At 39.4% G+C, this 23,174-nt stretch overlaps 1 protein-coding gene across 1 annotated transcript in view; it reads right to left on the minus strand.

Annotated features, from left to right (window-relative positions):
* Positions 1 to 21,993, minus strand: part of ltk (leukocyte receptor tyrosine kinase) — a 49,988-nt gene extending 27,995 nt beyond the window's left edge. Inside the window, exons 1-5 of the mRNA XM_058614913.1 lie at positions 21,752 to 21,993; positions 6,150 to 6,245; positions 4,406 to 4,555; positions 3,645 to 3,873; positions 79 to 218 (exon numbers count right to left, since the gene is read on the minus strand). Coding sequence (XP_058470896.1) covers positions 79 to 218; positions 3,645 to 3,873; positions 4,406 to 4,555; positions 6,150 to 6,245; positions 21,752 to 21,797 — 661 coding nt within the window. The 5' untranslated portion in view covers positions 21,798 to 21,993. The remainder of the gene's footprint in view (positions 1 to 78; positions 219 to 3,644; positions 3,874 to 4,405; positions 4,556 to 6,149; positions 6,246 to 21,751) is intronic.
* Positions 21,994 to 23,174: the final 1,181 nt, after the last annotated feature.

Genomic DNA, 23,174 nt, shown 5'->3' on the forward strand with positions numbered 1-23,174 from the left:
CGTCAGGTCAGAGGAAATCCAACCGATTAAAGACATTCATTTAAAGAGACATCTGTCAGTCCCTCGTGATCCACTCACCTGATTCACAGTCTATGAGCTCCAGCGAGTCCAGAGCCACAGTGACTTCACTTCCCCACAAACAGGAGGAGTAGACCAGGCTCAACTCGAAGGGCTCCACCACTTTGCCAATCACAATCTCCAACACTTCCCACTCAGCCCTGTGTGTCGACCAAACACAGAATACTGGAGTTAAAAAAATGCATGCACCCACACAGGCTTTGAAATATATAGAGGTGGAAAGTAATAAATTACATTTTCTCTCATAAGTATAATTTAGTAGGTTTTTCTGTTTAAAATTTGTAATTTTACTTTGACTTAAGTATGTTTTTTGGAAGTACTGTACTTCACAACGTTTTAGTAACTATGTTACTGAGTAAAAAAAAAAAGATGTTGGCCTGAATTTAATTTTTTTTTTTTTTAAAAAGATTCACGCACTGGAAAATTTGTCAGTGAACGATAAGGACAGGTGAATGTTGAGGACAGGTGAACGATGAGGACAGGTGAATTGGTGTTGTGTATGAAAAGAGTGGTACTTTTACTTGAGTAGAAGATTTCAGTTCTCTTTTCCACCTCTGGTAAATACTGCACTGCAGTCGTTGTGTTGTAGAAGCCTGAGCAGTCACATGTGTGCTCTCTAATCAACAACAGTCTCCTGCTGTCGATAAGTCAGCTAACAAGGTTAGAAACATTAGGTTATGTTGTTAGCAAATCCAAAAACAAAAACATTATGATGCATGTCAGTTCTCTTAACCTGAAGTTGAACATGTCATTAACAGTATTATATATACAGTATATATGATATTTTTCATGAAACAAACTATATTGAATATAAAGTTGAGTATAAAGTTCTCTGTGCGGAAAGGTGAAGACAATCCTGGTTATCCAAGTTTTTATTTATATTAGATTAAAACTATCAAGCCATCTTTAAATCTAATGGAACATAATAAGAAAAGGGGCATCGTCTTCCAAGAACTGGAGTGATTGCACAGGAAAACCTACAGATTTAATCCATGTTTGGAACATCTTGTGAGGCCTTTAACGTCATCACTAATAAAATAAAACTTATCGCAAATGACACGCAAAATATAATAAAATCAAATAAACAGGACATTTTGTTTACAAAACACATACATTACAATCGTTTGAATGTGGGTCTTAAAAAAATGTCGGGACATTGACTTCTTTCACACCTGGCAAAATGATTGTACATTTGATTTGAACTTGATTATATGAACGAAATGGCAGCACTCTGTGAAGCTGCATTATTCTGTTTTTCTGCTTTACTCCATCCACAGGAGGTAGTTTGCTGTGTTGTGCCTAATGGATGTGAACTGCGAGTTTGCTCTGGTCCTTTTTTTTTTTTCTTCTTTTTTTTATAACCACAATCCTCATTTGTTACCATAGGGTTCCTAAAAAGGCCACACACACACAAAGCTTTTTAAAACACTTATCACCTCTGGTTCTGGCACATCAGAAGAACCTTATTGTCCCTCAAGGGGGAAAATTTGGCAGAGACAGAAAACAAAGTATTGCACGAGGAACAACTTCCTACACAGTCACTGCTAGTGAGAAAGGTGAGGTCGATTTTTAGTGTCTGTAAGTCACAAAAAAAATTCACCTCAAGAATTACCAAATGTCCAATTGTCCAAATTTGGAGCCAGCAATGACCTGCACCTCCAACCTTCTCCCATCAGGTCGGAGCTACAGGCTTCCTCGGGCAAAGTGCAATAGATACAAGTTTCCTTTTGTCCCAAATGCAATTAATGCACTTAGTCAATCAGCCAAAGCCTCTGTGCTTACACAGCACAGATCACGTAGTGCTCAGTACTGCTCATGTGGTCCCTTAGTGCTCACGCGGTACAGAGTGCACCCATGGTAAATTGCAGTGGAAATTATACACAACTCCTTATATGGTCATCCTGTTGGGGGGGTTGTATAGGTCACATGTTCAGGGTTTACAAAAAAAAGTTTGTCTCCTTATTTTTGGTAGTGACATGAAGTAGCAAGAATTGTGCTGAAATGAACAAAAATAGACAGTTTTTATTTTATTTCTATAAGCCTTCGAACAGTGACGAATTTCCAAATTTCACAAATTCAATCCGATTTTAATAGAGTTGGTAAAAATGACAAAAAGGATATAAGACACTCTATATAGCACATTCTTATAGCCTCTGTATATATATACACTGTATGTTTTGACATAGTTATGGAAAAAAGTAGCCAGAATGTTCTGTGTTCTAAGCATTAATTTCTGTCTCTCTTTTGGACAAAATCCCCAAATTTGAGGTTTCATTCCAAAGTTGAACCGCGTACAACAGCTCTGCTACTACACGTGATCCATTTTTGTTTCAAATTTAAATTTAATTTGGAGAAAAATCAATGGCCGTCCGTCTTTCTGTCCATCTGCCGCTTTCCTTTGATCTTTCAACCACCACTAATCTGATCAGCTCCAGAGTTGGCCGACGTGTTGCTGCAGCAGCGTCCACGGTGAAGAACAGGCGGACGCTTGTTGACTCCCTAGTTTAACCTTTGAACGTCCTTCATTTGCAGCGTTATCAGGGTGACCGCATCTGCCTTTTGAAACCGAGACTCTTTGATGATGGCCACTGTCGACATCAAAGGTCATGCACCGGCTTGACGCGTGCCGTGCTGCGTTTCTTCACATTAAACGTCAAGTTTAATGTGAATATATGTGACGGCGGCTGCACCTGAAGGGGAATTATTGGATTCCGCGGACAATCAGTGCAGGTGAACAGTGGCGAAATACACACCGGCACAACTTTCTACAGGTTTATGTGGACGAACGGCTGACCCTCTCATAATGGAACTGCTGTCCATTACTGCTGCACAGAGGCAAACAGTCAAACCTAATGCATATGCCCCGCTATCTCCCTTCTGTCCCGACCAATTATATATAAATTCATCTCCACAGACATGAATGCTTTTAGCTGCACGGCAGTTGGCCGTACTTCTACATTTAATCAATAGAAAACTACCGGTCCCTGTTCTCCAGACGACACAAGAGTGCCCCACTGTCCTCGTACTCAGCAAAACTGGAGAATTGTAAGAATTCTTCTTATTTTTTTTCTTCCTTTATTCAACTTTTGTGCCCGACAAATAAAACGTATTAGCTACCCTGTCCTTGCACCAGTGTCATCTTTAATTGCAGAGAATCTCTAATGTCCCGCCCTTCCCAGCCTCCAGTTGTTATACAGGCTGCACCACAATTGAGGAGCACTTCAATCAGAAAAGACGGAGGGTTTCGCTTTTTTCGAGCCTAATTAAACGGACACTGGCTGTACTGCATCAATCAGGACTGCACAGCAGAAGCATGGCTAACGTGTGTGTGTGTGTGTGGTGTTCCTTATGTTGTGTGGACCTAAATCTGTTTACAGTCACGTTATGGGGACAAAAATCAAGTCCCCATAACGTAAATTACAACATTTTAAGGTTAAGGGTCAGGGTAAGTCCAGTAGTAATTACAGTTAATGTTAGAGTAAGTCTCCAGGAATGAATGCAAGTCAATGTAATGTCCTCTGAAGTCATGGAAACCAGAGTGTGTGTGTGTGTGTGTGTGTGCCGACCTGTGGGCATCTTGGCTCCGGTGGCTGAGGGCCACAGCGTGAACAGCCGAGTCAAACAGAAACGGTTTGATCAGGAGCGTTAGGTTTCCCACAGCTGGATCGGACTCAAACAGGGCCACTTTCAGCGTGCAGTGCTTGTTGCTCCCTGGCAGGACCGGGCTGGTGAGGCGGTACTCGCATTTCCCAGAGGCCTCGGCAGCAGCGGACGCGCTTAGGAGGAGGAAGTGCCCTGAGGTAATAAAACAAAGACGACATTTAATGCAATTAGAGTTTTATAGCAGCCTCTTGAATGTGCCAAATTCAAAAATGTGCCACCAATAACGCGTTGAAGAGCAGATACTCTGGGCATTTAGAGGTTGGTAACTTTAATTCAGGGGTGAAGTAGAAAAGGTTGACGTGCTGAAATGTTAAAAATAGATATGTCTCATATTACACATACATGACTGCAGCCTCCCTTTTCATACTCTGTGTAAGCGTTCAACTAATAACTCACGCAAGTGGCAACTCACTGTGACATCATTGGATTGAGAGCCGCATGATATGGTCAAAAACAAATAAATAACGTTGTGTTTCTGATGTCATTCTTGCATCTTCGCAGAAAAACAAATCTAAAGAATGATTCTATCATTATTATATCAAGACAAGGCAAAACAAAACATGTTTTCTCAAGCGAAGAAATGTGAAAAACTGTGCGTTTGTAAGCGATGTGGTGAAATCGCGGCACAGTCTGGAGCTCTTCCGTCGTCTGCAGACGCTCTTACCATCAGCGCTTTTCTCAGAGTGGTCAGTCGCGGGCGTCATCCCAACCTGTGCCCTTTGTGGTTGCTGTGGCGACACCAGTGTCCAGTCACTTTGGTCGCTGTGATTCGATAAAGTCCAGAGGCACGGAGACTCAAAATCACAGGAGGTACCTGTCCATGGGGAGGGGTTAACTGTTAGATTGACAGCTGAGATACTTGTTTGTCTTCTAAACTTAAGTTTATCACCAGAAATACAGTTAATGACCTCGACATCCTTCGTCAAAACAAGTACATACACTAAGCTACTCAAAAAAGAACAATCATGGGATGTTCCCATTTACAGCTGTGTACTGTAACGAATCAAAGAAAATGGTAAATTAAGTTTTTGAAAGTTTTCCAGAAAATCACAGACTCATAAAGACTCAAAGTCTACATTTCCACTAAATTTAAACTGAAAAGTGTCCAACAAGCGCACAGACAGTGTCACTGTTGGGGGGGTTAATGATGAAGAGGAACAAATGAGGAGACGTCATGTGAGGATGAGAGGAAACGGCCACTGCAGCTAATATGCTAAACAGCCATAGGAATCCCTCTGGGGATAAAAGGACAGAAATAGACACAGAATCATTTTTATTTCTACGGTTTCTATTTTTCTGTTTGGCTTTTCTTTTGTTTCGTCTTTCTTTAGGTCAGTGTGTCAGACCTCAATTCAGGCAACAAGCAGTTTTCTGTTCCCCCGCAGATCTTTAACATTAAAGCATTTTGCAGACGCTTTTATCCAACTTACAAAAGAGGGATAAGCTACACAGAAGGAGTCTTGGAAAGAAATCCACTAGATAGGAACCAAAATTATTAATGACACGAGTATATGTGCACTACTACTTTTCAAACAACACTCTTTAGGAAGCAAACTTTATGAATTGAGCAAAACAACAAAAATGAAGCGCGCAATCAAAAATACACTTATTGCAAATAATATATCGATTTAATCATTCAAAAATATTGTTTTTTATTGGTTTGAAAATACACTTTTGGTTTGCAGTGATCGGGAATTTTGTTTGTGATCCGACTTGTTTGCCGACTCTCTTCCGTCTGGAACTCCTAACTAACATTTAGAATCTGACAAACGTTAAATACTTTGACTCCAAGGCCCGTGACTACTCTTTGTTCTTTGCGTCATGGTTTTTTGTTGGCGATTCTGACCATGGGCGGGCCTTAGGAAGCTGCCTGCTGATTGGCTACTCGGTTTTGGAGCGACAGCTCAATGGACCGCAAATAGTCACAGGCTGGGAGCCGCTGTCCTTTCGGAACTCGTTCCCCAAGTTTTCCCGTCGACATCCGACAAAATAATTCTAAGTATCTAATGTTTGTGCGATTATAAAAACGTCAAATACTTACAATTTTAGATACTAACTATTTTGTCGGAGTTCCAGACGAACAGTGACAGCAAACGCAAAAGGGTCGGGTGCAAACAAAATTCCTGATCGGTGCAAATAAAAGGGGATTTTCAAACAAAATACTATATTTTAAATCGATATTTTATTTGCAGTTTGTGTATTTTGATTTTGCTGTTCATTTATGTCATTTTGCTCAATTCATAAAGTGTTGCTTGCTTCTTTAAAAAGTGTTTCAAAAATAATGACAAGTCTAATTCAATACACTACGCACGTCATTAAAATCTGAACTTGACTGAATGACGACAAGTGATGCTACTACAGTCATGACACCGACAATATTTGTGTGTCAGGAGGAACACAGTCCTTACTTTGGCTGTCGTCCTCTGGGTCCATGTGATGAGGAAATCCATCATCGGAGTTCTCGTCCTGAAATCTGTCCAAAAGGGCATGACAGGTACTGCTGACTACGGAAAGACAGACAGACAGACAGACAGACAGAGAGGGTGTTAACACAATACTTATTTGACCTACAATGGAGTTTATGTCCAATTCACAAAAGTTGTAATCTATAACTGGAATAGTTGATGTATTATTCTGTAGATGAGGCACTATTGAAGTAATTCTACAGGTTATTTGACATCTTGATCTGAACCACGTTGTCACCATCAATTAAGAGTATTTTCATTTTCAGCACGATCAAATTTAGCTTTTGTTCAAAGCACCACTGTAGAACCTCGAGAGAGAGACTTGATAAGAGTTGAAAATGTAGGTTGCCTCATTGGCAAGCGTTCACCGCAGTGCGACTCATGGGCAGCACAGATGCTGTGTGAACTTTATTTTGAAGGAAACAGGCCGACCTAACTCTCGAGTTGATCTGGGTTAACCATCGCCTCGGAAGAACTGCGGTGCTAGATGAAAATGTAAAAAGGTAATTTTAATAAACCCTGAGGGATACGGTACTTCGCACAAAGAACCTCATAATGGCACAAGAGGAAGAGTCAGTGAGTTATTAAAGAGATCAGGGTTCATTCTCTGAGAAACTTTAATGCGTCTTCAATATTTACAGGAAATCCACCGTGTAAGTCGCTTGTAGAGGTTTCAGCAGCAGAGAGAGGCGGACAGATTCACAGACGCAAATTAAAAACAGAGCAACCTTCACAAGATGTCTCGGGGGGGGGGGGGGGGGGGGGATTGATTTACACTTGACACCATTATTATGTACTCTCTTAAAGAGAAACGACAACTGATCATTAAATCAGTGATAACGGCAATAACAGGAGGAATCTTTTTGGTGTGAAGAGAAGACGCAGCACAACAGTATCTTGTAGGTCAGAGGTCCCAAACCTGCCATTTCCACCCCAGTCGATTTCATACGACTGTATAAATTCTGTGAAATAGTCACAAATATTATTGCGGTATCATGGTGGAATACTGTGATATAGTTTTAATAGTAATATAGTTCTAATAGTAGATTTTTCATTCTATAAAATTAAAAAAAAGTTAGTTTTATTTAGTTTTTAGAGCTAGTTTTTTTTTTGTAGACACTTGGTTTTGGTTTAGTTTTTATTCATTTTAGCGTTAGTTTTTTGTCATATGGAAAACCCAACAAGAGATGCCATTCAAATAACAGTACAATAAAAATAAATAAATAAAAGACGAGTTTGATTCACGTAGATGAACCAACTCAACCCAATGAACTACATAACAAAATGTTTTATTTAACTTGCAGAGCCTGTAAACAAAAGCAAATTTTCAGTTAAATCTTTGTTTCAGTGAGTTCAGTTTCAGTTTTTCAATATTAGTTTCTTTCTTTCGTTAGTTTTCGTTAACTATAATAAACTTGTATAGAATCTTTAGAAAGAGTCGTCATTAATGGTCTCAGACTTCAACGTCATGAGACGTGGTTGGACAGATCTGTATCCGGCACTCGCTACAAAAAGTGTTGACTTGTGGCTTTTGTGCCAGAGTTACTGAAAATAAACAGACGACAGAGTCAGTCCAGAAATAGGACAAACACTAAAAACATTGCACAAAAAAACAACTTATTTTGTCTTGTTTTGGAAAGAGTCCGTGTGCACATGGAGGACAGATTCGTACAGAGGGGGGAGGAGGGGACTTCACACATGACATGACATTCAACACACCAACGAGACAATGAGAGAGTTGATGATAGCTCAGCGGGGTCATCGCAACTTAACCTCTGTAATGGCCTCAGACCAGGGACGTGGTTGTTCTCCGATGCCTGAAGGCAAGGTCAAAGAGGTCAAGCTGGAAAAATTGAATTACTCAACGGGGAGTTTTATTAAAAGCAGTTAGTGATGATTATGGCGGGAGGGTGAGGGGGTCATGTCGTTCAATGGCAGCATTGCTAGTAATTATGGAATAGACGCAGCTATGGATAGATTCTTGTACACAGAAACCAAGAAAACTTAATAGTACAAGTGAGGGATTTCATCTAAACGGGGAAAACATTAACAGATTATTATGAAGATAAAATACCATAATGTTTTTTGTCTGGAATTCCCCTTAGATTCATATTTCCTTGCCTTGCCTTCTGCTTCTTTTCTTGTTTTTCTGCGTTACTGGGCAAAAAGTCAGAGAAAAGACGGAGTAGAAGTGATGAAAACGGGGGGAATGAAAAAAGAATGGACGATCTGCTTCATTAGCAGCAAAGCAGTAGTCTGTATGCAGTGGATTAAAGGACTACTCACGCTGCAACAACACGAAATGATAGGATTCAAAATTTTATGTGCTTATGTTTTGGTTGCGTTTACCCACAATGCCCTGCGTTGTAGTGCGCTTCCTGTATTTGGTTCACTTGAAGCGAAACGAGACCCACGTCTTTAGGCGGACCAGAGTTCGCTTCTTCCAAGCGAACTGGACTTTCCGAGTGAATTGAACTAGGACCAGATTAAGAAGGGCTTTAGAAGGTGAACGCACCCTCAGAATAACTGAGCCTGAAATGAGCTTCCCCTGTTTCAAAGACTGACCAGCAACCACCACCGGTACTAAGGGCTGTCTGTATGTGATTGGATCACTCAGGGATCAAGTTAATTCGATCGGAACGTGTCTGAAAAGAAAAAGTCTCCTCTCCTCATCATCATCCACCTGTCTTTTCTTTTTTTCCCCCTCTCCCTCTCAGACGATTTAGTTCACAGCACAGGGAAATGTAATCTGGGCCTGTTTACAGAGCCGTCTGGAGAACTGTATAAAACCTGTCAGCTTGTCAGGTCAAATAACCCTAAAACACAGCAGCCACAAAAGGATCTGTCTCCTGGTGGCCATGTATTTCTTCTTCTTTACCTGACAGGCCTCACAGAGAGTGTGTCATGTTTACATGTAAAAGAAAACGGTGACGGTAACAAGTCTATGTTTGGTATAAAGCTTATCATTTTGCCCAGTTTGGCACAAACAAAGTAGGCCATTTCCCCTTTGAGGCTACTGCAATGTCACATTTGCAGGCTTCAAAGTAGTTTCTCAGACATATTTTGTTCTTAAAGTTGAAATTCTACACAATCCTAAAGCTTTGTCACGCTGATGATGGACTAAAACTGCAAGCGCAATTTTCCCATTTGAAGTAATATGCAGGAAAAACCCAATGAGCAGATTCTGACATAGAAAATTGTTGTCGAAACTGTAAAAGGACGCAAAGTGATTGATCATCAACCAGGGGAGGCATGTTGTTCAAACTTGAGTGAATGAAACAAAACACAGAAAGAATTGTTAAAATTTCAAATAAAAAAAAACACACAAACGCTAGTGTTCATGTACCACTACAGTGTTTTTTCCTGAATAAAACTTTGTTTTCCTTCATTTTAAATGGTTCATACACTATTTTAACACGCAGTAAAGTGGAAATAACTGCCAGAGATTGAAAGTTACTCTGGAAAAATGGGCAAAATCACTTACTCACGGGACATTTTCTGGTCCTTTTATGGCTAAAATAAGCAAACAGATATTTTGAGGCTTAGGTGTTAAAGGGTTAACAAAAAAAACCCCACAGCATTACAAATGACTTCTGGAAACATTTTAACATGGTGAAAAATGCAGCTGGCTTTTGCAGAATTAGCACCTAGTAAACCGTAACTGCACTGTGGAAGTCTGCAAGGCCAACAATTCGCCTCAAAGTTCTGTCAACTAACTAAAGTCTTCATGACTTAAGAGTAAAGCTGCATCTCCCACGTTGCATCCCTTTTTCCAACATGACGTCTGTAGACAAACAAACCTGCACCTGTGTAAAAAGGTGTTGTACGCCACAAGAGAAGTTGGTCTTTTGTTTGTTTTTTTTCTCTAGTATATATTGTATTTATAATCTGATAATCAGGGTGTTAGTAAAGGTTTCTGTAATATTGTTGATAGCACTGGTATCCCACAGCATGAGGGTGGAGTTTGCATGTCCCACAGTGTCCCAAAGTCTCCCACAGTGTCCCACAGTCCATCACAGTCTATAAACAAGCAGAGTGAGTCTCAATTACTTGCTGACTCTACTGTAAATTGCCCCCAATTGTGAGTATAAATAGTCGTTTGTCTCCGTGTGTTTGCACTGTGTCAGGACGAGCCTTGTCTCTCACACAGTGCTGTTCTGGCATCGACTCCAGCCAAATATTGTTTTGGTCATTACATTTCTGCGAGCCCGATGAACAAAAACGGTTGCCAAATTTACTCAAAAAGACATCTTTCAGTTTCATTTGAAGTATGTTAATTTGAGGGCTCATAGTTTGTCCCGTTTTGAGCTGAGTAGGCAAAAAAAAAAAAAAAAAATGTGTGTGTGAGAACCGAAAAACATGCAGATTTGGGGATTAGGCAAATTGGACACAGAGTTTGTTTGTCTCTATGTGGCCCTGTGATGGATTGGCAGCCTGTTTTTCTGCACTAAAAATCACTTGATTTCAATCATGAGGCTAATATTTGACAGATTATACCAGTCCTTTGTACTTGTTGGAATGCACTCAAAAAGGGCCAGTACAACCCATAAAATGTGTAGTAGTTAAGTGTAAAAACAACAACATTCTATTGTACATGCCATGTACAAATGTGCAATTCAATTTCGTGACTGACTTTTGGAATTATGACTTGTGGGTTATTGAATCAAGAAATGAATCACTCATATTTGGTTCAAGGGGGAAAAGAAAATCACTTTTTGTTATTGACGCCATCAAATCGCAATATAAATCGCATCGGCAAAGTATATAATCAAATCATATTGTCCCAGTCTTTATATAGCGTCACAAAAAATATGTATTCAATGTAAAATATCTATAAATTCACATTCATTCTGTCTATAAAGTGATATCAAGCAAGAAAGAGCTTCATTCTTTATGAAATAATGCGAGTAATTCTGAATGCAATGTCCTAATACTCTAATAGAATAGAATACTGTATATGGAAATTATAACCCAAAAGAAAATCCTGGCCGAAGAAAAGAACAGATTTATAAATCCTGGTCGGACACAATCCCAGAGCAGCTCATTTATCGTGGGGTTTGACATAATAGTCAGAAACGATCCAGCAAGGGAGTTTCAGCCACAAAAACATTAGTTTAATGATTTCAATCCATGTTTTTTACCCCCCTCCTCCTCCTCCTCTTCCTCCTCCTCCCTTCTCCCAGAGCAAAAACGTAGCCAAAGCGAAAATCTTGACTTTAAACACACTGTTCTTACATTTCACATTTTATCATCATCTGCTCATCAAACACATTTGTGTGATCCGCGCTCAGAGGCCGTGTCCAAAAGCAGCAAACACTGCTCTCGCCTCCCCAAAAAAACCTCCTCTTTTAAACTCCAGATGCACTCTAATTTGGAAACTTCACTTACCAGCATTACTGTGAAACCCCAGGCCGACTAATATTGTTAAGAATCCTCTTAGTATTGTCTTCTTTCCCTTGTTGTTATTTGCCTGTTTGTCCTTCGTCTGTTCCTGCTGCTGAGTGGGCGTGGCCCAACCGTCACACCTGCCGCTCGTTGTCCTGATTGCCCCTCGTGACTCATCACCAACTGGTGCCTCAGCGGTGACGCTTGCAAATGCACACTTTCTACGCGGATTTACAAACAACTAAAAATCGAAGGGAAACACGCGGTCCTTCGCTGAGGCAACAGGGTCAGTTACTGCAGCGTATTTGTAATATACGGCAAATTATTTGACACGGGAGTTTACAGGAAGTTGTCTTCGGAACCTTTGTGATTTTTTTTGTTGTCCCCCATGTTCACTTTTGGGGTGCCCACCTGGTATTTAAGGGTGTGTCTCGCCCTTACCTCTCCCCTCACCAACCAGAAACTGTTTTAAAAATGATATCACTGTGTCAAATAAATTCAATTATCACATATTTTTAAACAAGTAAACAAATGACTAAGACGCACACCCAGATAAATGAATGAATAAATAAATGACTGAAAAATTGAGTGATAAAATTTGAAATAAATGGTGTAGTTATGAAATACCTTCGTGATATAAGACACATTCTCCGGGGATAATTAGTTCGAGTGAATTTTCCAATTATATTTTCTCATTTTGACTTTAATTTAATTCCAACATAATACTAAGAATGTGGATAGATAATGCACTATTGTAATCAAATGTGTTATCATCATCATCATTATTATTATTATTATTGTGTCATTTACAATCAGCTTAATTGTCACAACTGAAGCCTAAGGGGAGGGAATAAAAAAGAATATAAGAACTATGATGCAACAACAACAACAACTCACGCACTTTGAGATTCAGATTTAAAATGTTAAATTTGAACAGTATAAAACATATTCAAAATAAAAAAAATGAGTTTTCCCCCATTTTTTCCCTTTCTGGTAATAAAGACGCTGATTCCCCGGCTTCCTGCAACAGCGCAAGTAAAATTACCGTAATAAAATTATCGTAATAAAATGACATGCAAGTTGATGTGAATTTCTCCGATAGCACAAACCACCGCGTAATTACGGTAACGCAAAGTGCGCTTGTGCCAACGTGCCGTCTGCGATACGCTCGGTGTTCAATGCCAGGACTTCTTTGAGAAGTTGTGCATCTACTGGTGGTGCACATATTTCACAATAAAATTCTGTTTGTTTGTTGAAAAAAAAAGGGTTATAAATACTTTTACTCTGAAATGGTCACAGGGCGTGTTGTGTTTGTGACATATTTGACTCAAAAAAATGTGGCACAAGAAGATTTCCCGACAAGAAATGCTGCCCGCAGAGTGACCGCGCTAACCGTTAAATATGTGCAACTAAATGAAATGCAATATGTTCCGTGACGCAGGCGTGCCGCTCGCGGATCCAGTGTCGCCCCGGCCCGAGGCTGTCAATTATAACAGATGCCGTTTCTACAACATACAGTCCCACAAGCGGAGGATTATGAAAGAAAATGTAAACGCACATGTTCAGTGTACTGGTTTTTATTTTGTCACTTTACAACTGACACAATTTCTTATTTATCTCTTTAAACAAGCTTTATATTAGTAGAGCACACCCCTTATAAAGCAAATAAGTATCACTGAAATAGCTCTGATTAAAATACACTTTATCTTCCCATTATTTCACATTTTGTCTCTCAAAAAAGAATCATATTTATGGAGTCTGTCAACTCTGATTCTCCGCGTGTCTGAGGCCAAGAGGTTAATTCTGTTTCTGATAAAAGCCTTCACAGTATTAGACTTCTTTTTTTTTTCTGCATGTCCCATGTCGAAATACAGGCCTCAGCATCCTCTCTGATTCAATGTCCCATTCATGTGCAGTGAATCAGGTCTTTGGTATTTCCAAAAGAATTAAGTCCTATAACTCAATTTATGATTTAATTGGTTGCAGCTTGTCTTGAGTTAGCTGTGATATCCCAGCAGTATTCAGCTTCTCTTTTAACAAAAACACACTCTGACATTCAGAAAACCCCTCACAATAGATTTTTCTATGACAATTTCACCGACTGAGAGCTTGGAGTGACGGTGCCAGTGAAAAGCTTTCACTGCATTATCATGGTGTATTTCTATTTCGCAGAAAACACAACCAAAACATTACCGCTGCAAACAGACGCTGACCTTATTTCAACATAGAACTGAACCCTCAACCCCAAAATGGTCTCCAGTATCAACAAAACCTATGTGCACGTTCAAGCCAATTTTATATATAACTGTTATATTGTAAGCTTTTACGCAAGTCACTGAGTCTGTTTGACAAAACCAATATAATCCATCCACCACAGGAGAACATAGGGAGGAACCTTCAGGGAACGTTCTGGGAACCAAAAATTGTTAATTGGGAACATGGAGGCATATTTCTAGTTAGAAAGTAAGAAGTAAATAACAGATTTTAGTCAAATTGGATGGTCCAAAGAAGAAATAATTTGATTTAATCAGATTGATCAGAGGGGATCTGAGTGGCCCTGGTGGACGTTTGTGCTCTCTGAGTGCTTTCTCTTGTCCTGGATGGTTTTGACTGGGCAATCTCATTGGTTTTGGTATCGCAGGAATTAGAACTTTAGCTTCACAGCAAGACAAGTTGCTGGTTCATGTCCATGTGGGTCTGAGAAGCTGAATCTTGTCTGGGATTGGACGGCAATCTGCGGAAGTCCTGAGAGCTACCGTAATGACAAGTATATGGGCTCAAAGCTTTATTTCTCTACTTTCTGGTATCCATCCATCCATCTATCCATCCATCTTCTACCACTTTATCCCCCATATGAAGGTTCGCTGGTGCCAATTCCAACTGAAAGGCAGGGTCACACCCTGGACAGGTCGCCAGTCCATCACGGGGGGGACACATAGAGAAAAACAACCGTCCACTCTCACACTGACACCTGTTTTTTGACTGTGGGAGGAAACCGGAGAACCCTGAGAAACGGGGGAGAACATGCAAGCTACTAATCGGACACATCAGGCCAATAATTAAAATAAATATGATTACAGAGATAACACCCCAGCCAGCACCACTGCGGACATTTTTCCACAAACTGACAAGATACAATGTCGAGATAACGCGTTAAGGAGGTGAAGTCTGAAGGGACTAAACGGCTCCTCTCATCTACAGCCAAATCCGACTCTGTCTCGGTCTGAATGGGATGGCGAGCTGACCTTCCTCCACTGAGATCACAACTTTGAGTGATGTGCCATTAGTCTTAAATCTAAAGATTACAATGAGGAATAGATGGTGCGTGATACAACCAGATTTCTGACTGATTGAACAGATTCATTCACATGACACCAAATAACATCTGTACACTTTATTTATTCCAGCCAGTAGTCGGGATGACTGTGTGATCTGGTCACTGCATCGACATCTTTTCATAAATCCATCTATGCGACACTTTACTTGTTTTGTCCTTTTGACAAAAGCCTGTTTTCATCCTTGTCACGACCAAAGTTATTTCTCACCACATGAGAGTTCTCTTAGCGCTGTGTATTGCAACAAAAGGAAGTCATTTGAGTGTGGATGACAGAAAAATCAACACACAATGAAAAGAAAACTTTGAAAACAGCACGACCGTGAAACCCCCAAAATTTAGGACCAACTGTGACGTCAAAAAAAAGTTGCCCTTGCAAATACTATATTGGCAGCCATTGAAAAATAAAATCCAGACCTTCTGCTATGTTCTTCTTTTGTAATATTCTCTCAAGTATTCTCTATGGTCGGTGAACCAGAGCTGTTTTAAGTGATATCCATGACTGAACGGTCGTCTAAATGTCCCATGGAGGAGTCACTGGTGTCACCAGTGGTTTACGTGAAACACGTCTTCTCTGAAGAACGTCAGTCATATGAAACAGCTCCAATCAAACATCACAGGAGGCAGAAATGAGATGAGAGGAGAAGATGAAGAAGAATCCATCATCCATCCTGCTCCTGGTGTTTTGCTGTGATGTGGCTCAGAGATTCCTCACTCCACTAACTAGCTCTAGCTCCCAATGACTTTATATCAACGAGAAATGAGAGAGGACATAAGCTTGTTTGACATTTCGCTCAAAACACTCACTTCTCAGTCATAACAAATATTTCTGTCTTCTCTCTCTCTCTCACACGCAACCCCCCTCTCCCTCTCTCACTCGCAGGCATGAACAATTATCACTCTGTCAAAGTTGTAATTACTGAAAACAGCTGCTTGTACATCTGTTGGACCGGACTCCACGTCTTCATGCACCTTGTAAATGTCTAAATGCAGCATAAGGTGACTCAGAGTGGCAGGTTCGCTCCAACCCATTAATACAAAACAACATTTTAAAAATGATCAAACTGTCAAAACATGCAGATTTGGAACGTTCAGACAGAGCAACCCATTAAATAAGCTCTTATATCATTATTTATTATCTGAAATTGAAGTTTTCAATGGTTAACTTGCACAAATGTTCGGATAAATTGAAGCGACGGTGCTTCACATTATCCAAGAGACCAACCACTGACAGTAATCCAGTTAAACCCATTTACTCAGATTATCTAGAGCTCATTGTCTTCATCAGATGTCAAACATTAATTATTCATTCTGTTTGTGTCCCTTAATTGAGTATAGACAAAACTCTGTGAACAATTATGCATGTTTCTTTTCTTTCTTACTGTTTTTAATGTTATTACTGAACAAAACAAAGCATGTTTTTTTTTTGTGAAAAATTATATATGTAATATAAAAGGTCATAGATGATGAATGAATGAATAATAAGTCATGAGGAAAGATGCAGCACCCCATAATTTTCATGTGAAATATTGATGTTTGTCTTCCTTCCGTGATTAGCGCAATAATAGACACTCTAAATGATGAACTTAAATAAATTGTATATTGTCACTAAACATAAACATTTGCAAACACAAGAAGACAAATTGACAAATAGAATTAACAGATTAATAAAGTATAGTAGTTCAAATGGGGGCATTGGGGTGTCAGCCGGTTCGAGGGTTGCCAGATTGAGGCTCGGATGACTATCCTTGGCGACTACTTATTCTGTTGTCGAAATGTTTTTACTGCTTGGTGAGCGGGGCTTAATACTTCACCAATTTTTTTAATTTAACCAATAGATCATGTCTTCTTGTTCATTGTTGTCTTGTCTTCTCCTTCAGTAATTCTTGATGCAGCACCGCCTCAGGCGAGGAGGAGAATAAGTTATTCAAAAGATTCGGTTTGTTTCACTTAAGTTCAGCGTGAAGGCAAACTTGGACCGGCCGAACGTTGCAACCCCCAGTTGAACCGAGTCCCCAATCGCACCGAGTCTAGCGGTCTCTCAGGTCCGCTCACAGAGAGTTCCACAGGAAGCTGCTGGTGTGTCTGTTAGCCAGCTGACAGAGCGACGACACAGCAACAGACAATAACACTCCAGACACATCCAGCGACTTTACAACAGTCAGGGAACACGGAGGGAAACGCTCTGCCTCACCGCTCTCTGTGTTTGAGACTGTTGTAGGTGGAAACTAAGCAATAAACACAAATAAAGGAGAAAGAGTCACGGTCCCAGAACATGAGAACTTCCTCCGAGAGCCTGCCAGAGGAATTCTGGAAAGAATGACGACCAGTGACAGGATAAGACGTTTTGCAGGGAAGGGTGTTCAAGTTTATTAAAAGGGATGATCATATTCCCTCAACAATCACAGTCTAACACGTGAATCTCCTCTCAGGTCACGTTTTAATTGCGATTGTGTTATTTCCAGATTAACTATTGAAGACAAGCTCCAGTTGAGTGTTTACTTTTGGATTAGTTGCAGATTTACAAGATGAAGCACTGTAAATAGTAAAGGGTCTGTATTTATACAGCGCTTTTCTAGCCTTGATCACCACTCAAAGCTGCCATTCACCCCTTCATACTCATTCACTCATCTTTCATAACCATTCACACGCAGTCGCCAGGAGAAAAGAGTCGGGAATCCAACCCACAACCTTTGAGTTGAAAGAAGCCGCCGTCACCCATATAATAGATAAATAATAATATATAATACTACTATAATTGAATTACTTACAATAGTATAGTAATAATACTTGTGTATACATTACATATTTTAAAACAGTGCTTAACAAAGTTACTAGTACTGTAAATATTTTTGAAATAATTAAAAAAAAAAAACTTATTTTTATACCCACTGGGCTTCAGTCAGAAATTAATCCAGCATCAACATTCAACCACTAGTTTTTCTAGTGGTTTTAGTTTTTCTTTTTAGGAATGCAAGTAAATAACTATAATTTGACGTCTTAATCAAGAAATAATAATGTGCTAAAACATTAAAATCATCATTCCTGTTAAAGAGCTTTTTAAGCATTACAGAAACATAACAAAAATGATTTTGATAATTACCAATTATGTTTATTTAGGGCAGCTGTGGCTTTATATATTAGACAACTGTGATGTTGATTAAAACAAACAACAAATTGCACAGTCTTACTAATTAAATTGAACGATTATTGAGTTTGAAAATATACCGTAAATCCACACAGCGCTAATCTGAACGATTCCATGTTTGATGCGAGTTCTGTTTGTCGGCCATTTGTGCGGATGAGACGCGTCCAAACAAACAGAGTGCAAAATAAACACAGATGATTACTTTAAAGAGGGCTCGTTAAAGCTACACACACACACACACACACAGAGGAGCGTGCACACGATGCTTCACACTCAGTACTGTCCAATCAACCGTCAAAAAAAACACACATCAAACACTACTCTGCCTGAACTGATGTGCACATCTTCATTGCAGTCACACGTCCACATTTAAGAAAACCACAAATCCTTTCCCGGCTCTACTTTGAGTCAGTCCAATCACACATCAAACCAAATCTGGGATAACTGAAATGTGAGGGGCTCATTAGCAGTCTTATATAAAGTACCTTAAAAGGTGACACTTGGGTAAAAGTACCAGAAAATGACTTTGGTAGAGGTTGAAATCATGTTTTTATAATATTACTTAAGTTAAAGACATTTACTGTACTTAAGTGTGAAAACAGCTGGTTTTGACGACTGGTCTGAACCAACATACAGAGAATTACAATAATCCAGACACACACACACACACACTTCCATAGTCAACAAACAACACAACATCACTGTTGTCTCCCTCTGATGAGCAAAAGAGGACATGAATGTAAGCCAAGCTTGTACTTACATCACCCTCTGAAGAAAACTGTCCGCTGCACTTCTAGTCTGTATAGTTTGAACCTGAAAAAAGTCCAGTAACGCAGTATTTGAACTTTGTTCCATAACTGCTGCTAGAATCAGGATAGGAAATTAAAAAGTCAAACAGCACATGTAGAGAATATATAATGACTTGGTATATTGTATTTTTGGCCATGCTCCCCTTTTTTAAAAGATGCAACTTTGCCAGAGCTGTTGGAGGAGGCGAGGAAGAAGGAGTGACGTGAATGCACTGCACATCCTGCTCTAGTGACGCGACGACACTGCGTTTACAAAAACCTAAATAAGCAAGAATATCAGGGAATAAGAGTCTGAGTCCTGAGAGAACGAGTGTTGAAAACCCCTACTTTTTTGTTTTTATGACCTCTTTTTGGAGCCTGAGACCGCAAGATTAAAGATGTTTTATGTTGGCTCGCTGCCAGAAGCTGACACTGCAGCAAAGGCAAATATAACTGGCGTTGAAGAATGGAATAAAGGGACAAAAAATAAACAAACACGGCCTCCACAGATTCCATACAAATGACCTTAAAAATAATGACCATTAAAAACAATCACAACAACTCATTTATCTTGTGTGTTTATCATCTTTTACTCGTGTGTTCATCGTCTTATCCACGTGTTTTTATTCTCTTTTCCTCGTGTTTATCATCTTTTACTTATGTGTTTATTGTCTTTTACTTATGTGTTTATCGTCTGTTACTTGTGTGTTTATCGTCTTTTACCCCAGGGTTTATTGTCTTTTACTCGTGTTTTTGTCGTCATTGAGCGACAGCTGGATCTGTAGCAGTAGTGTATTTTCAAACAAATACAATACGATATTTTTGAAAGGATTAAGTCGATATTGTATTTGCAATTTGTGTATTTTGATTTTGTGGTTCATTTTTGTTTTCCATATCCACGGCAATGTCGCGTCGTGACACTGAGTCCTCACATTTGTTTTTTTACTTTACCATCTGTGGTGCAGAGCCACAAAGACACACACACACACACTCACACACACACACTTCCATAGTCAACAAACAACACAACATCACTGTTGTCTCCCAAAGAGGACATGAATGTAGGCCAAGCTTGTACTTGAAAACTGTCCGCTGCACTTCTAGTCTGTATAGTTTGAACTCAAACAAGTTTTCAAACAACAACTAAAGAGTTACACCAGCGGTCCTTTTAAATTCTAATAAAAGAAGTGCAATAATATATAAATAATAATAATGAATTCAACTTTGGGGTCATAGTGCAGCAGGTTAGACAGATGCTAATAGCATGAGTTAATCAGATCAAATCTGGACCTTGGGAATCAGAATCAGTAAAAAACAGTAACAAAAAGCAGCCTTGTGGATTCACAATTTACAATATTTTGCCAGTCTGCATATTATTATATAAATTTTATATTTATTTCGTGACATGAGACGAGATATCACCATGTCTGTTTTCCCTTTTAAAGGCTGTGGCATTGATAATAATTATTGAATAAATGTGTGAAATACGCAAAATATTGTAAATTAAATATATATATATTACAAAATGATGTAACGTAATAACAGTTATTTCACTTTAAGCCCGGTTATTTGTTTTATTGTATTTACATTTTTGTTTCTAACAAACTTAAAAAAACAACCTTCATTTAACAAATAAAAAGCCAAAAAAATAAACAATCAAAGCAAATATCTGTATTTTAAGCTAGCAATACAGATCATAAACAGTATGTTTTTATTGTAGCCTTACATCCCAAAATGTCTAGTATTATAGCCTAAAAATATCCAGATGTTATTTATAAGCCATATCACCCAGACTGACCTTTAAGCTTGACAGACAGATGTCAGATTAAAATTAATCGTACATTTCGGTAATCGATTAATCGGTTCAAGTGATTTTTGAAGTTTAAATGTGAATTTTTTTCTGGTTTCTTTGCTCCATGCAACAAAAGAAATCATTGTTTTGCGGAAAAAACAAAGACATTTGCCAACGTCATCATTTCCAGGTTTGAGAGAGAACGATCGACATTTTTCAACATTCTATCGAAAATAATCGACAGATTAGCTAATTATCTATCGGGATAAGGTTTATTCCCATATCACAAAGAGTTTGCTATCCATAAAACTTAATTGTTGTTGTTGTACTGCAGGTTACAGGATATACTGTATGGAGAATGTCTCTGAGATGGAGGGAGAAGCCCCTTTATACGAGCGTCACGGTGAAAGCTGCTGCTGGATATGACTCAGACACAGAGTGTGTGTGTGTGTGTGTGTGTGTGTGTTAATGTAATCCTGTGAGTTTTTGGCACAGACTCCACCTCTCTCTTTCTCTGCCGTCACTGGCACTGACTGCAGTAAGAGCCACTGACACATGGTCCAAAGCCACAGACAGACCGAGTGACTCATTCCTCCTTTGTCTGTAATTTAAAAAAATTATTATAATAATAATAATAGTAGAAAAAGCTTGACCGTCCTAATTTAAATGCCTCTGCTGGTCCTGGAACTCCATCTTCATCCTCATGTGCTGGTAACTGTTGTTTTCACACTTCTGAGATTAACGTAAAGAATTTTACTCAACAATAACTTACCCGCCGTCTCGTCGCATATGGCGACATGAAAAACTAACAATAATCCTGTGACAGGAAACCCACTCAGTGTTTTGAGGGAGAGCCCTTCTCCTGCCAAGTGTTTGCCGGAGCTGCAGCATAAAGTGAGGATAAATCACAGCGCGACACCTGGACTGATTCCGTCTGAACAAAGTGGACGTGAACCACCTGAAGCAAGCAACGTCAACCTGACACATGGAGGGCTTTTCCTTTGACGCGATCAAACGTCGATCAAGCGTTCACAGGAAAAGAAAAAAAAAGGAAAAATTCAGTCACGAAAGTTTCATGAACTGATTTAAAAGTCTTACCTATCAGAAAGACGATGGAGAGATGTTGGTTTCTGATATAATCCATTGCTTTTTTTCCCCCTCGGCTGCTCCACACAGTGTCCGTGTGTGTGTGTGTGTGTGTGTGTGGAACCTCTTTCAGGTCCTCATGGACACGATGAGGAGACAAACAGGCTGCTGATGCTCACAGAGATGAAACACACACACACCACTGAGAGAGAAACGCACGCTCCTCCGGTCAGTCAAGTTGTTTTCTCCAAGTTGCGCACTGTTACTCATGTCTGTGATGCTGATGCAGCGGCAGCTCCCGGTGACGACACCTCCTCCTCCCCTTCCTCCTCCCCTTCCTCCTCCTCCTCCTCCCTCTGCTCTCTCTGTGTTAGTCACCAGTCACACTAAGGTCGTGTTGGTCCTTTTCTACTTCTTCCGACGTACAGTTAACACATTTTCATCACACCACCTGTCGTTAAAACAAGAAAACAAATCTCTCAAAAAGAATCCAAAAACTAGTCAACGCTGTCCTTTAATTACTCCGATGTTACTTATAGTTAATACTGAACTTGTTTTAGATAAGATAAGGAGAAAAAGATATAGAAACAATTCGTATCGTTTAGTCTTTATCTTAAAAATAAGTATATATATGTATATATATACTTATTTTTAAGATATATATATATATATACAGTACATATGTATATGTACTGTATATATGTATACATATATACACACATACTTATTTTTTAAGATAATGACAAAACTATATAGATAGATAGATAGATAGATAGATAGATAGACAGATAGATAGATTTTCACCTAATATATATATAAAAAAAGTCTATTTTGTGACTTTTGCACAATTATGGCGCTTTTCCACTACATAGTACCGCTTCGCCTCGACTCCACACGGATTGGATGGTTTTCCATTACAAAATAGCTCCTCCTCAACGTGGGCGGAGTCATCACTGCCGTGACTTTTTTTTCTACGCGACACACACACAGACTAGCAAAAAATACCAGACTCCTCTGTTAAATGATGCGATTTTAGACATTTCCGCGCTAAATGTTGGAGATTAACTCAAGTTTTCATGATTTTTAAGTCTTTTTAATTGATCTAGATTTCGGCATTGTTCGGTTTGATTCTTGTGTCGGACGTCACGCTCGTGACGACACTCTGACCAATACCAGGTACCATCGCTAATGGAAAAGCAAAATAACCGTGCCGTGCCGAGGCAAGTAGCGCCAGTGGAAAAACACTACTAAAAATGTGATATAAAATGAATCAGAACTTTGTCTTAACAACACGTAAGAAGACAAAAAAACGCCTGGATATATACGGACTGAACAGGGAGAAAATCTAGGGCATCTTCCTCTGAGCAGAGGTGAGAAAAATAAAAAAATCCCCTATGAAGTCGGGACATGCTGAGACGGAAGTCGGATCAGCAAT

This window comes from Solea solea, chromosome 18 (assembly GCF_958295425.1).
Source record: "Solea solea chromosome 18, fSolSol10.1, whole genome shotgun sequence".
Lineage (NCBI taxonomy): Eukaryota > Metazoa > Chordata > Actinopteri > Pleuronectiformes > Soleidae > Solea > Solea solea.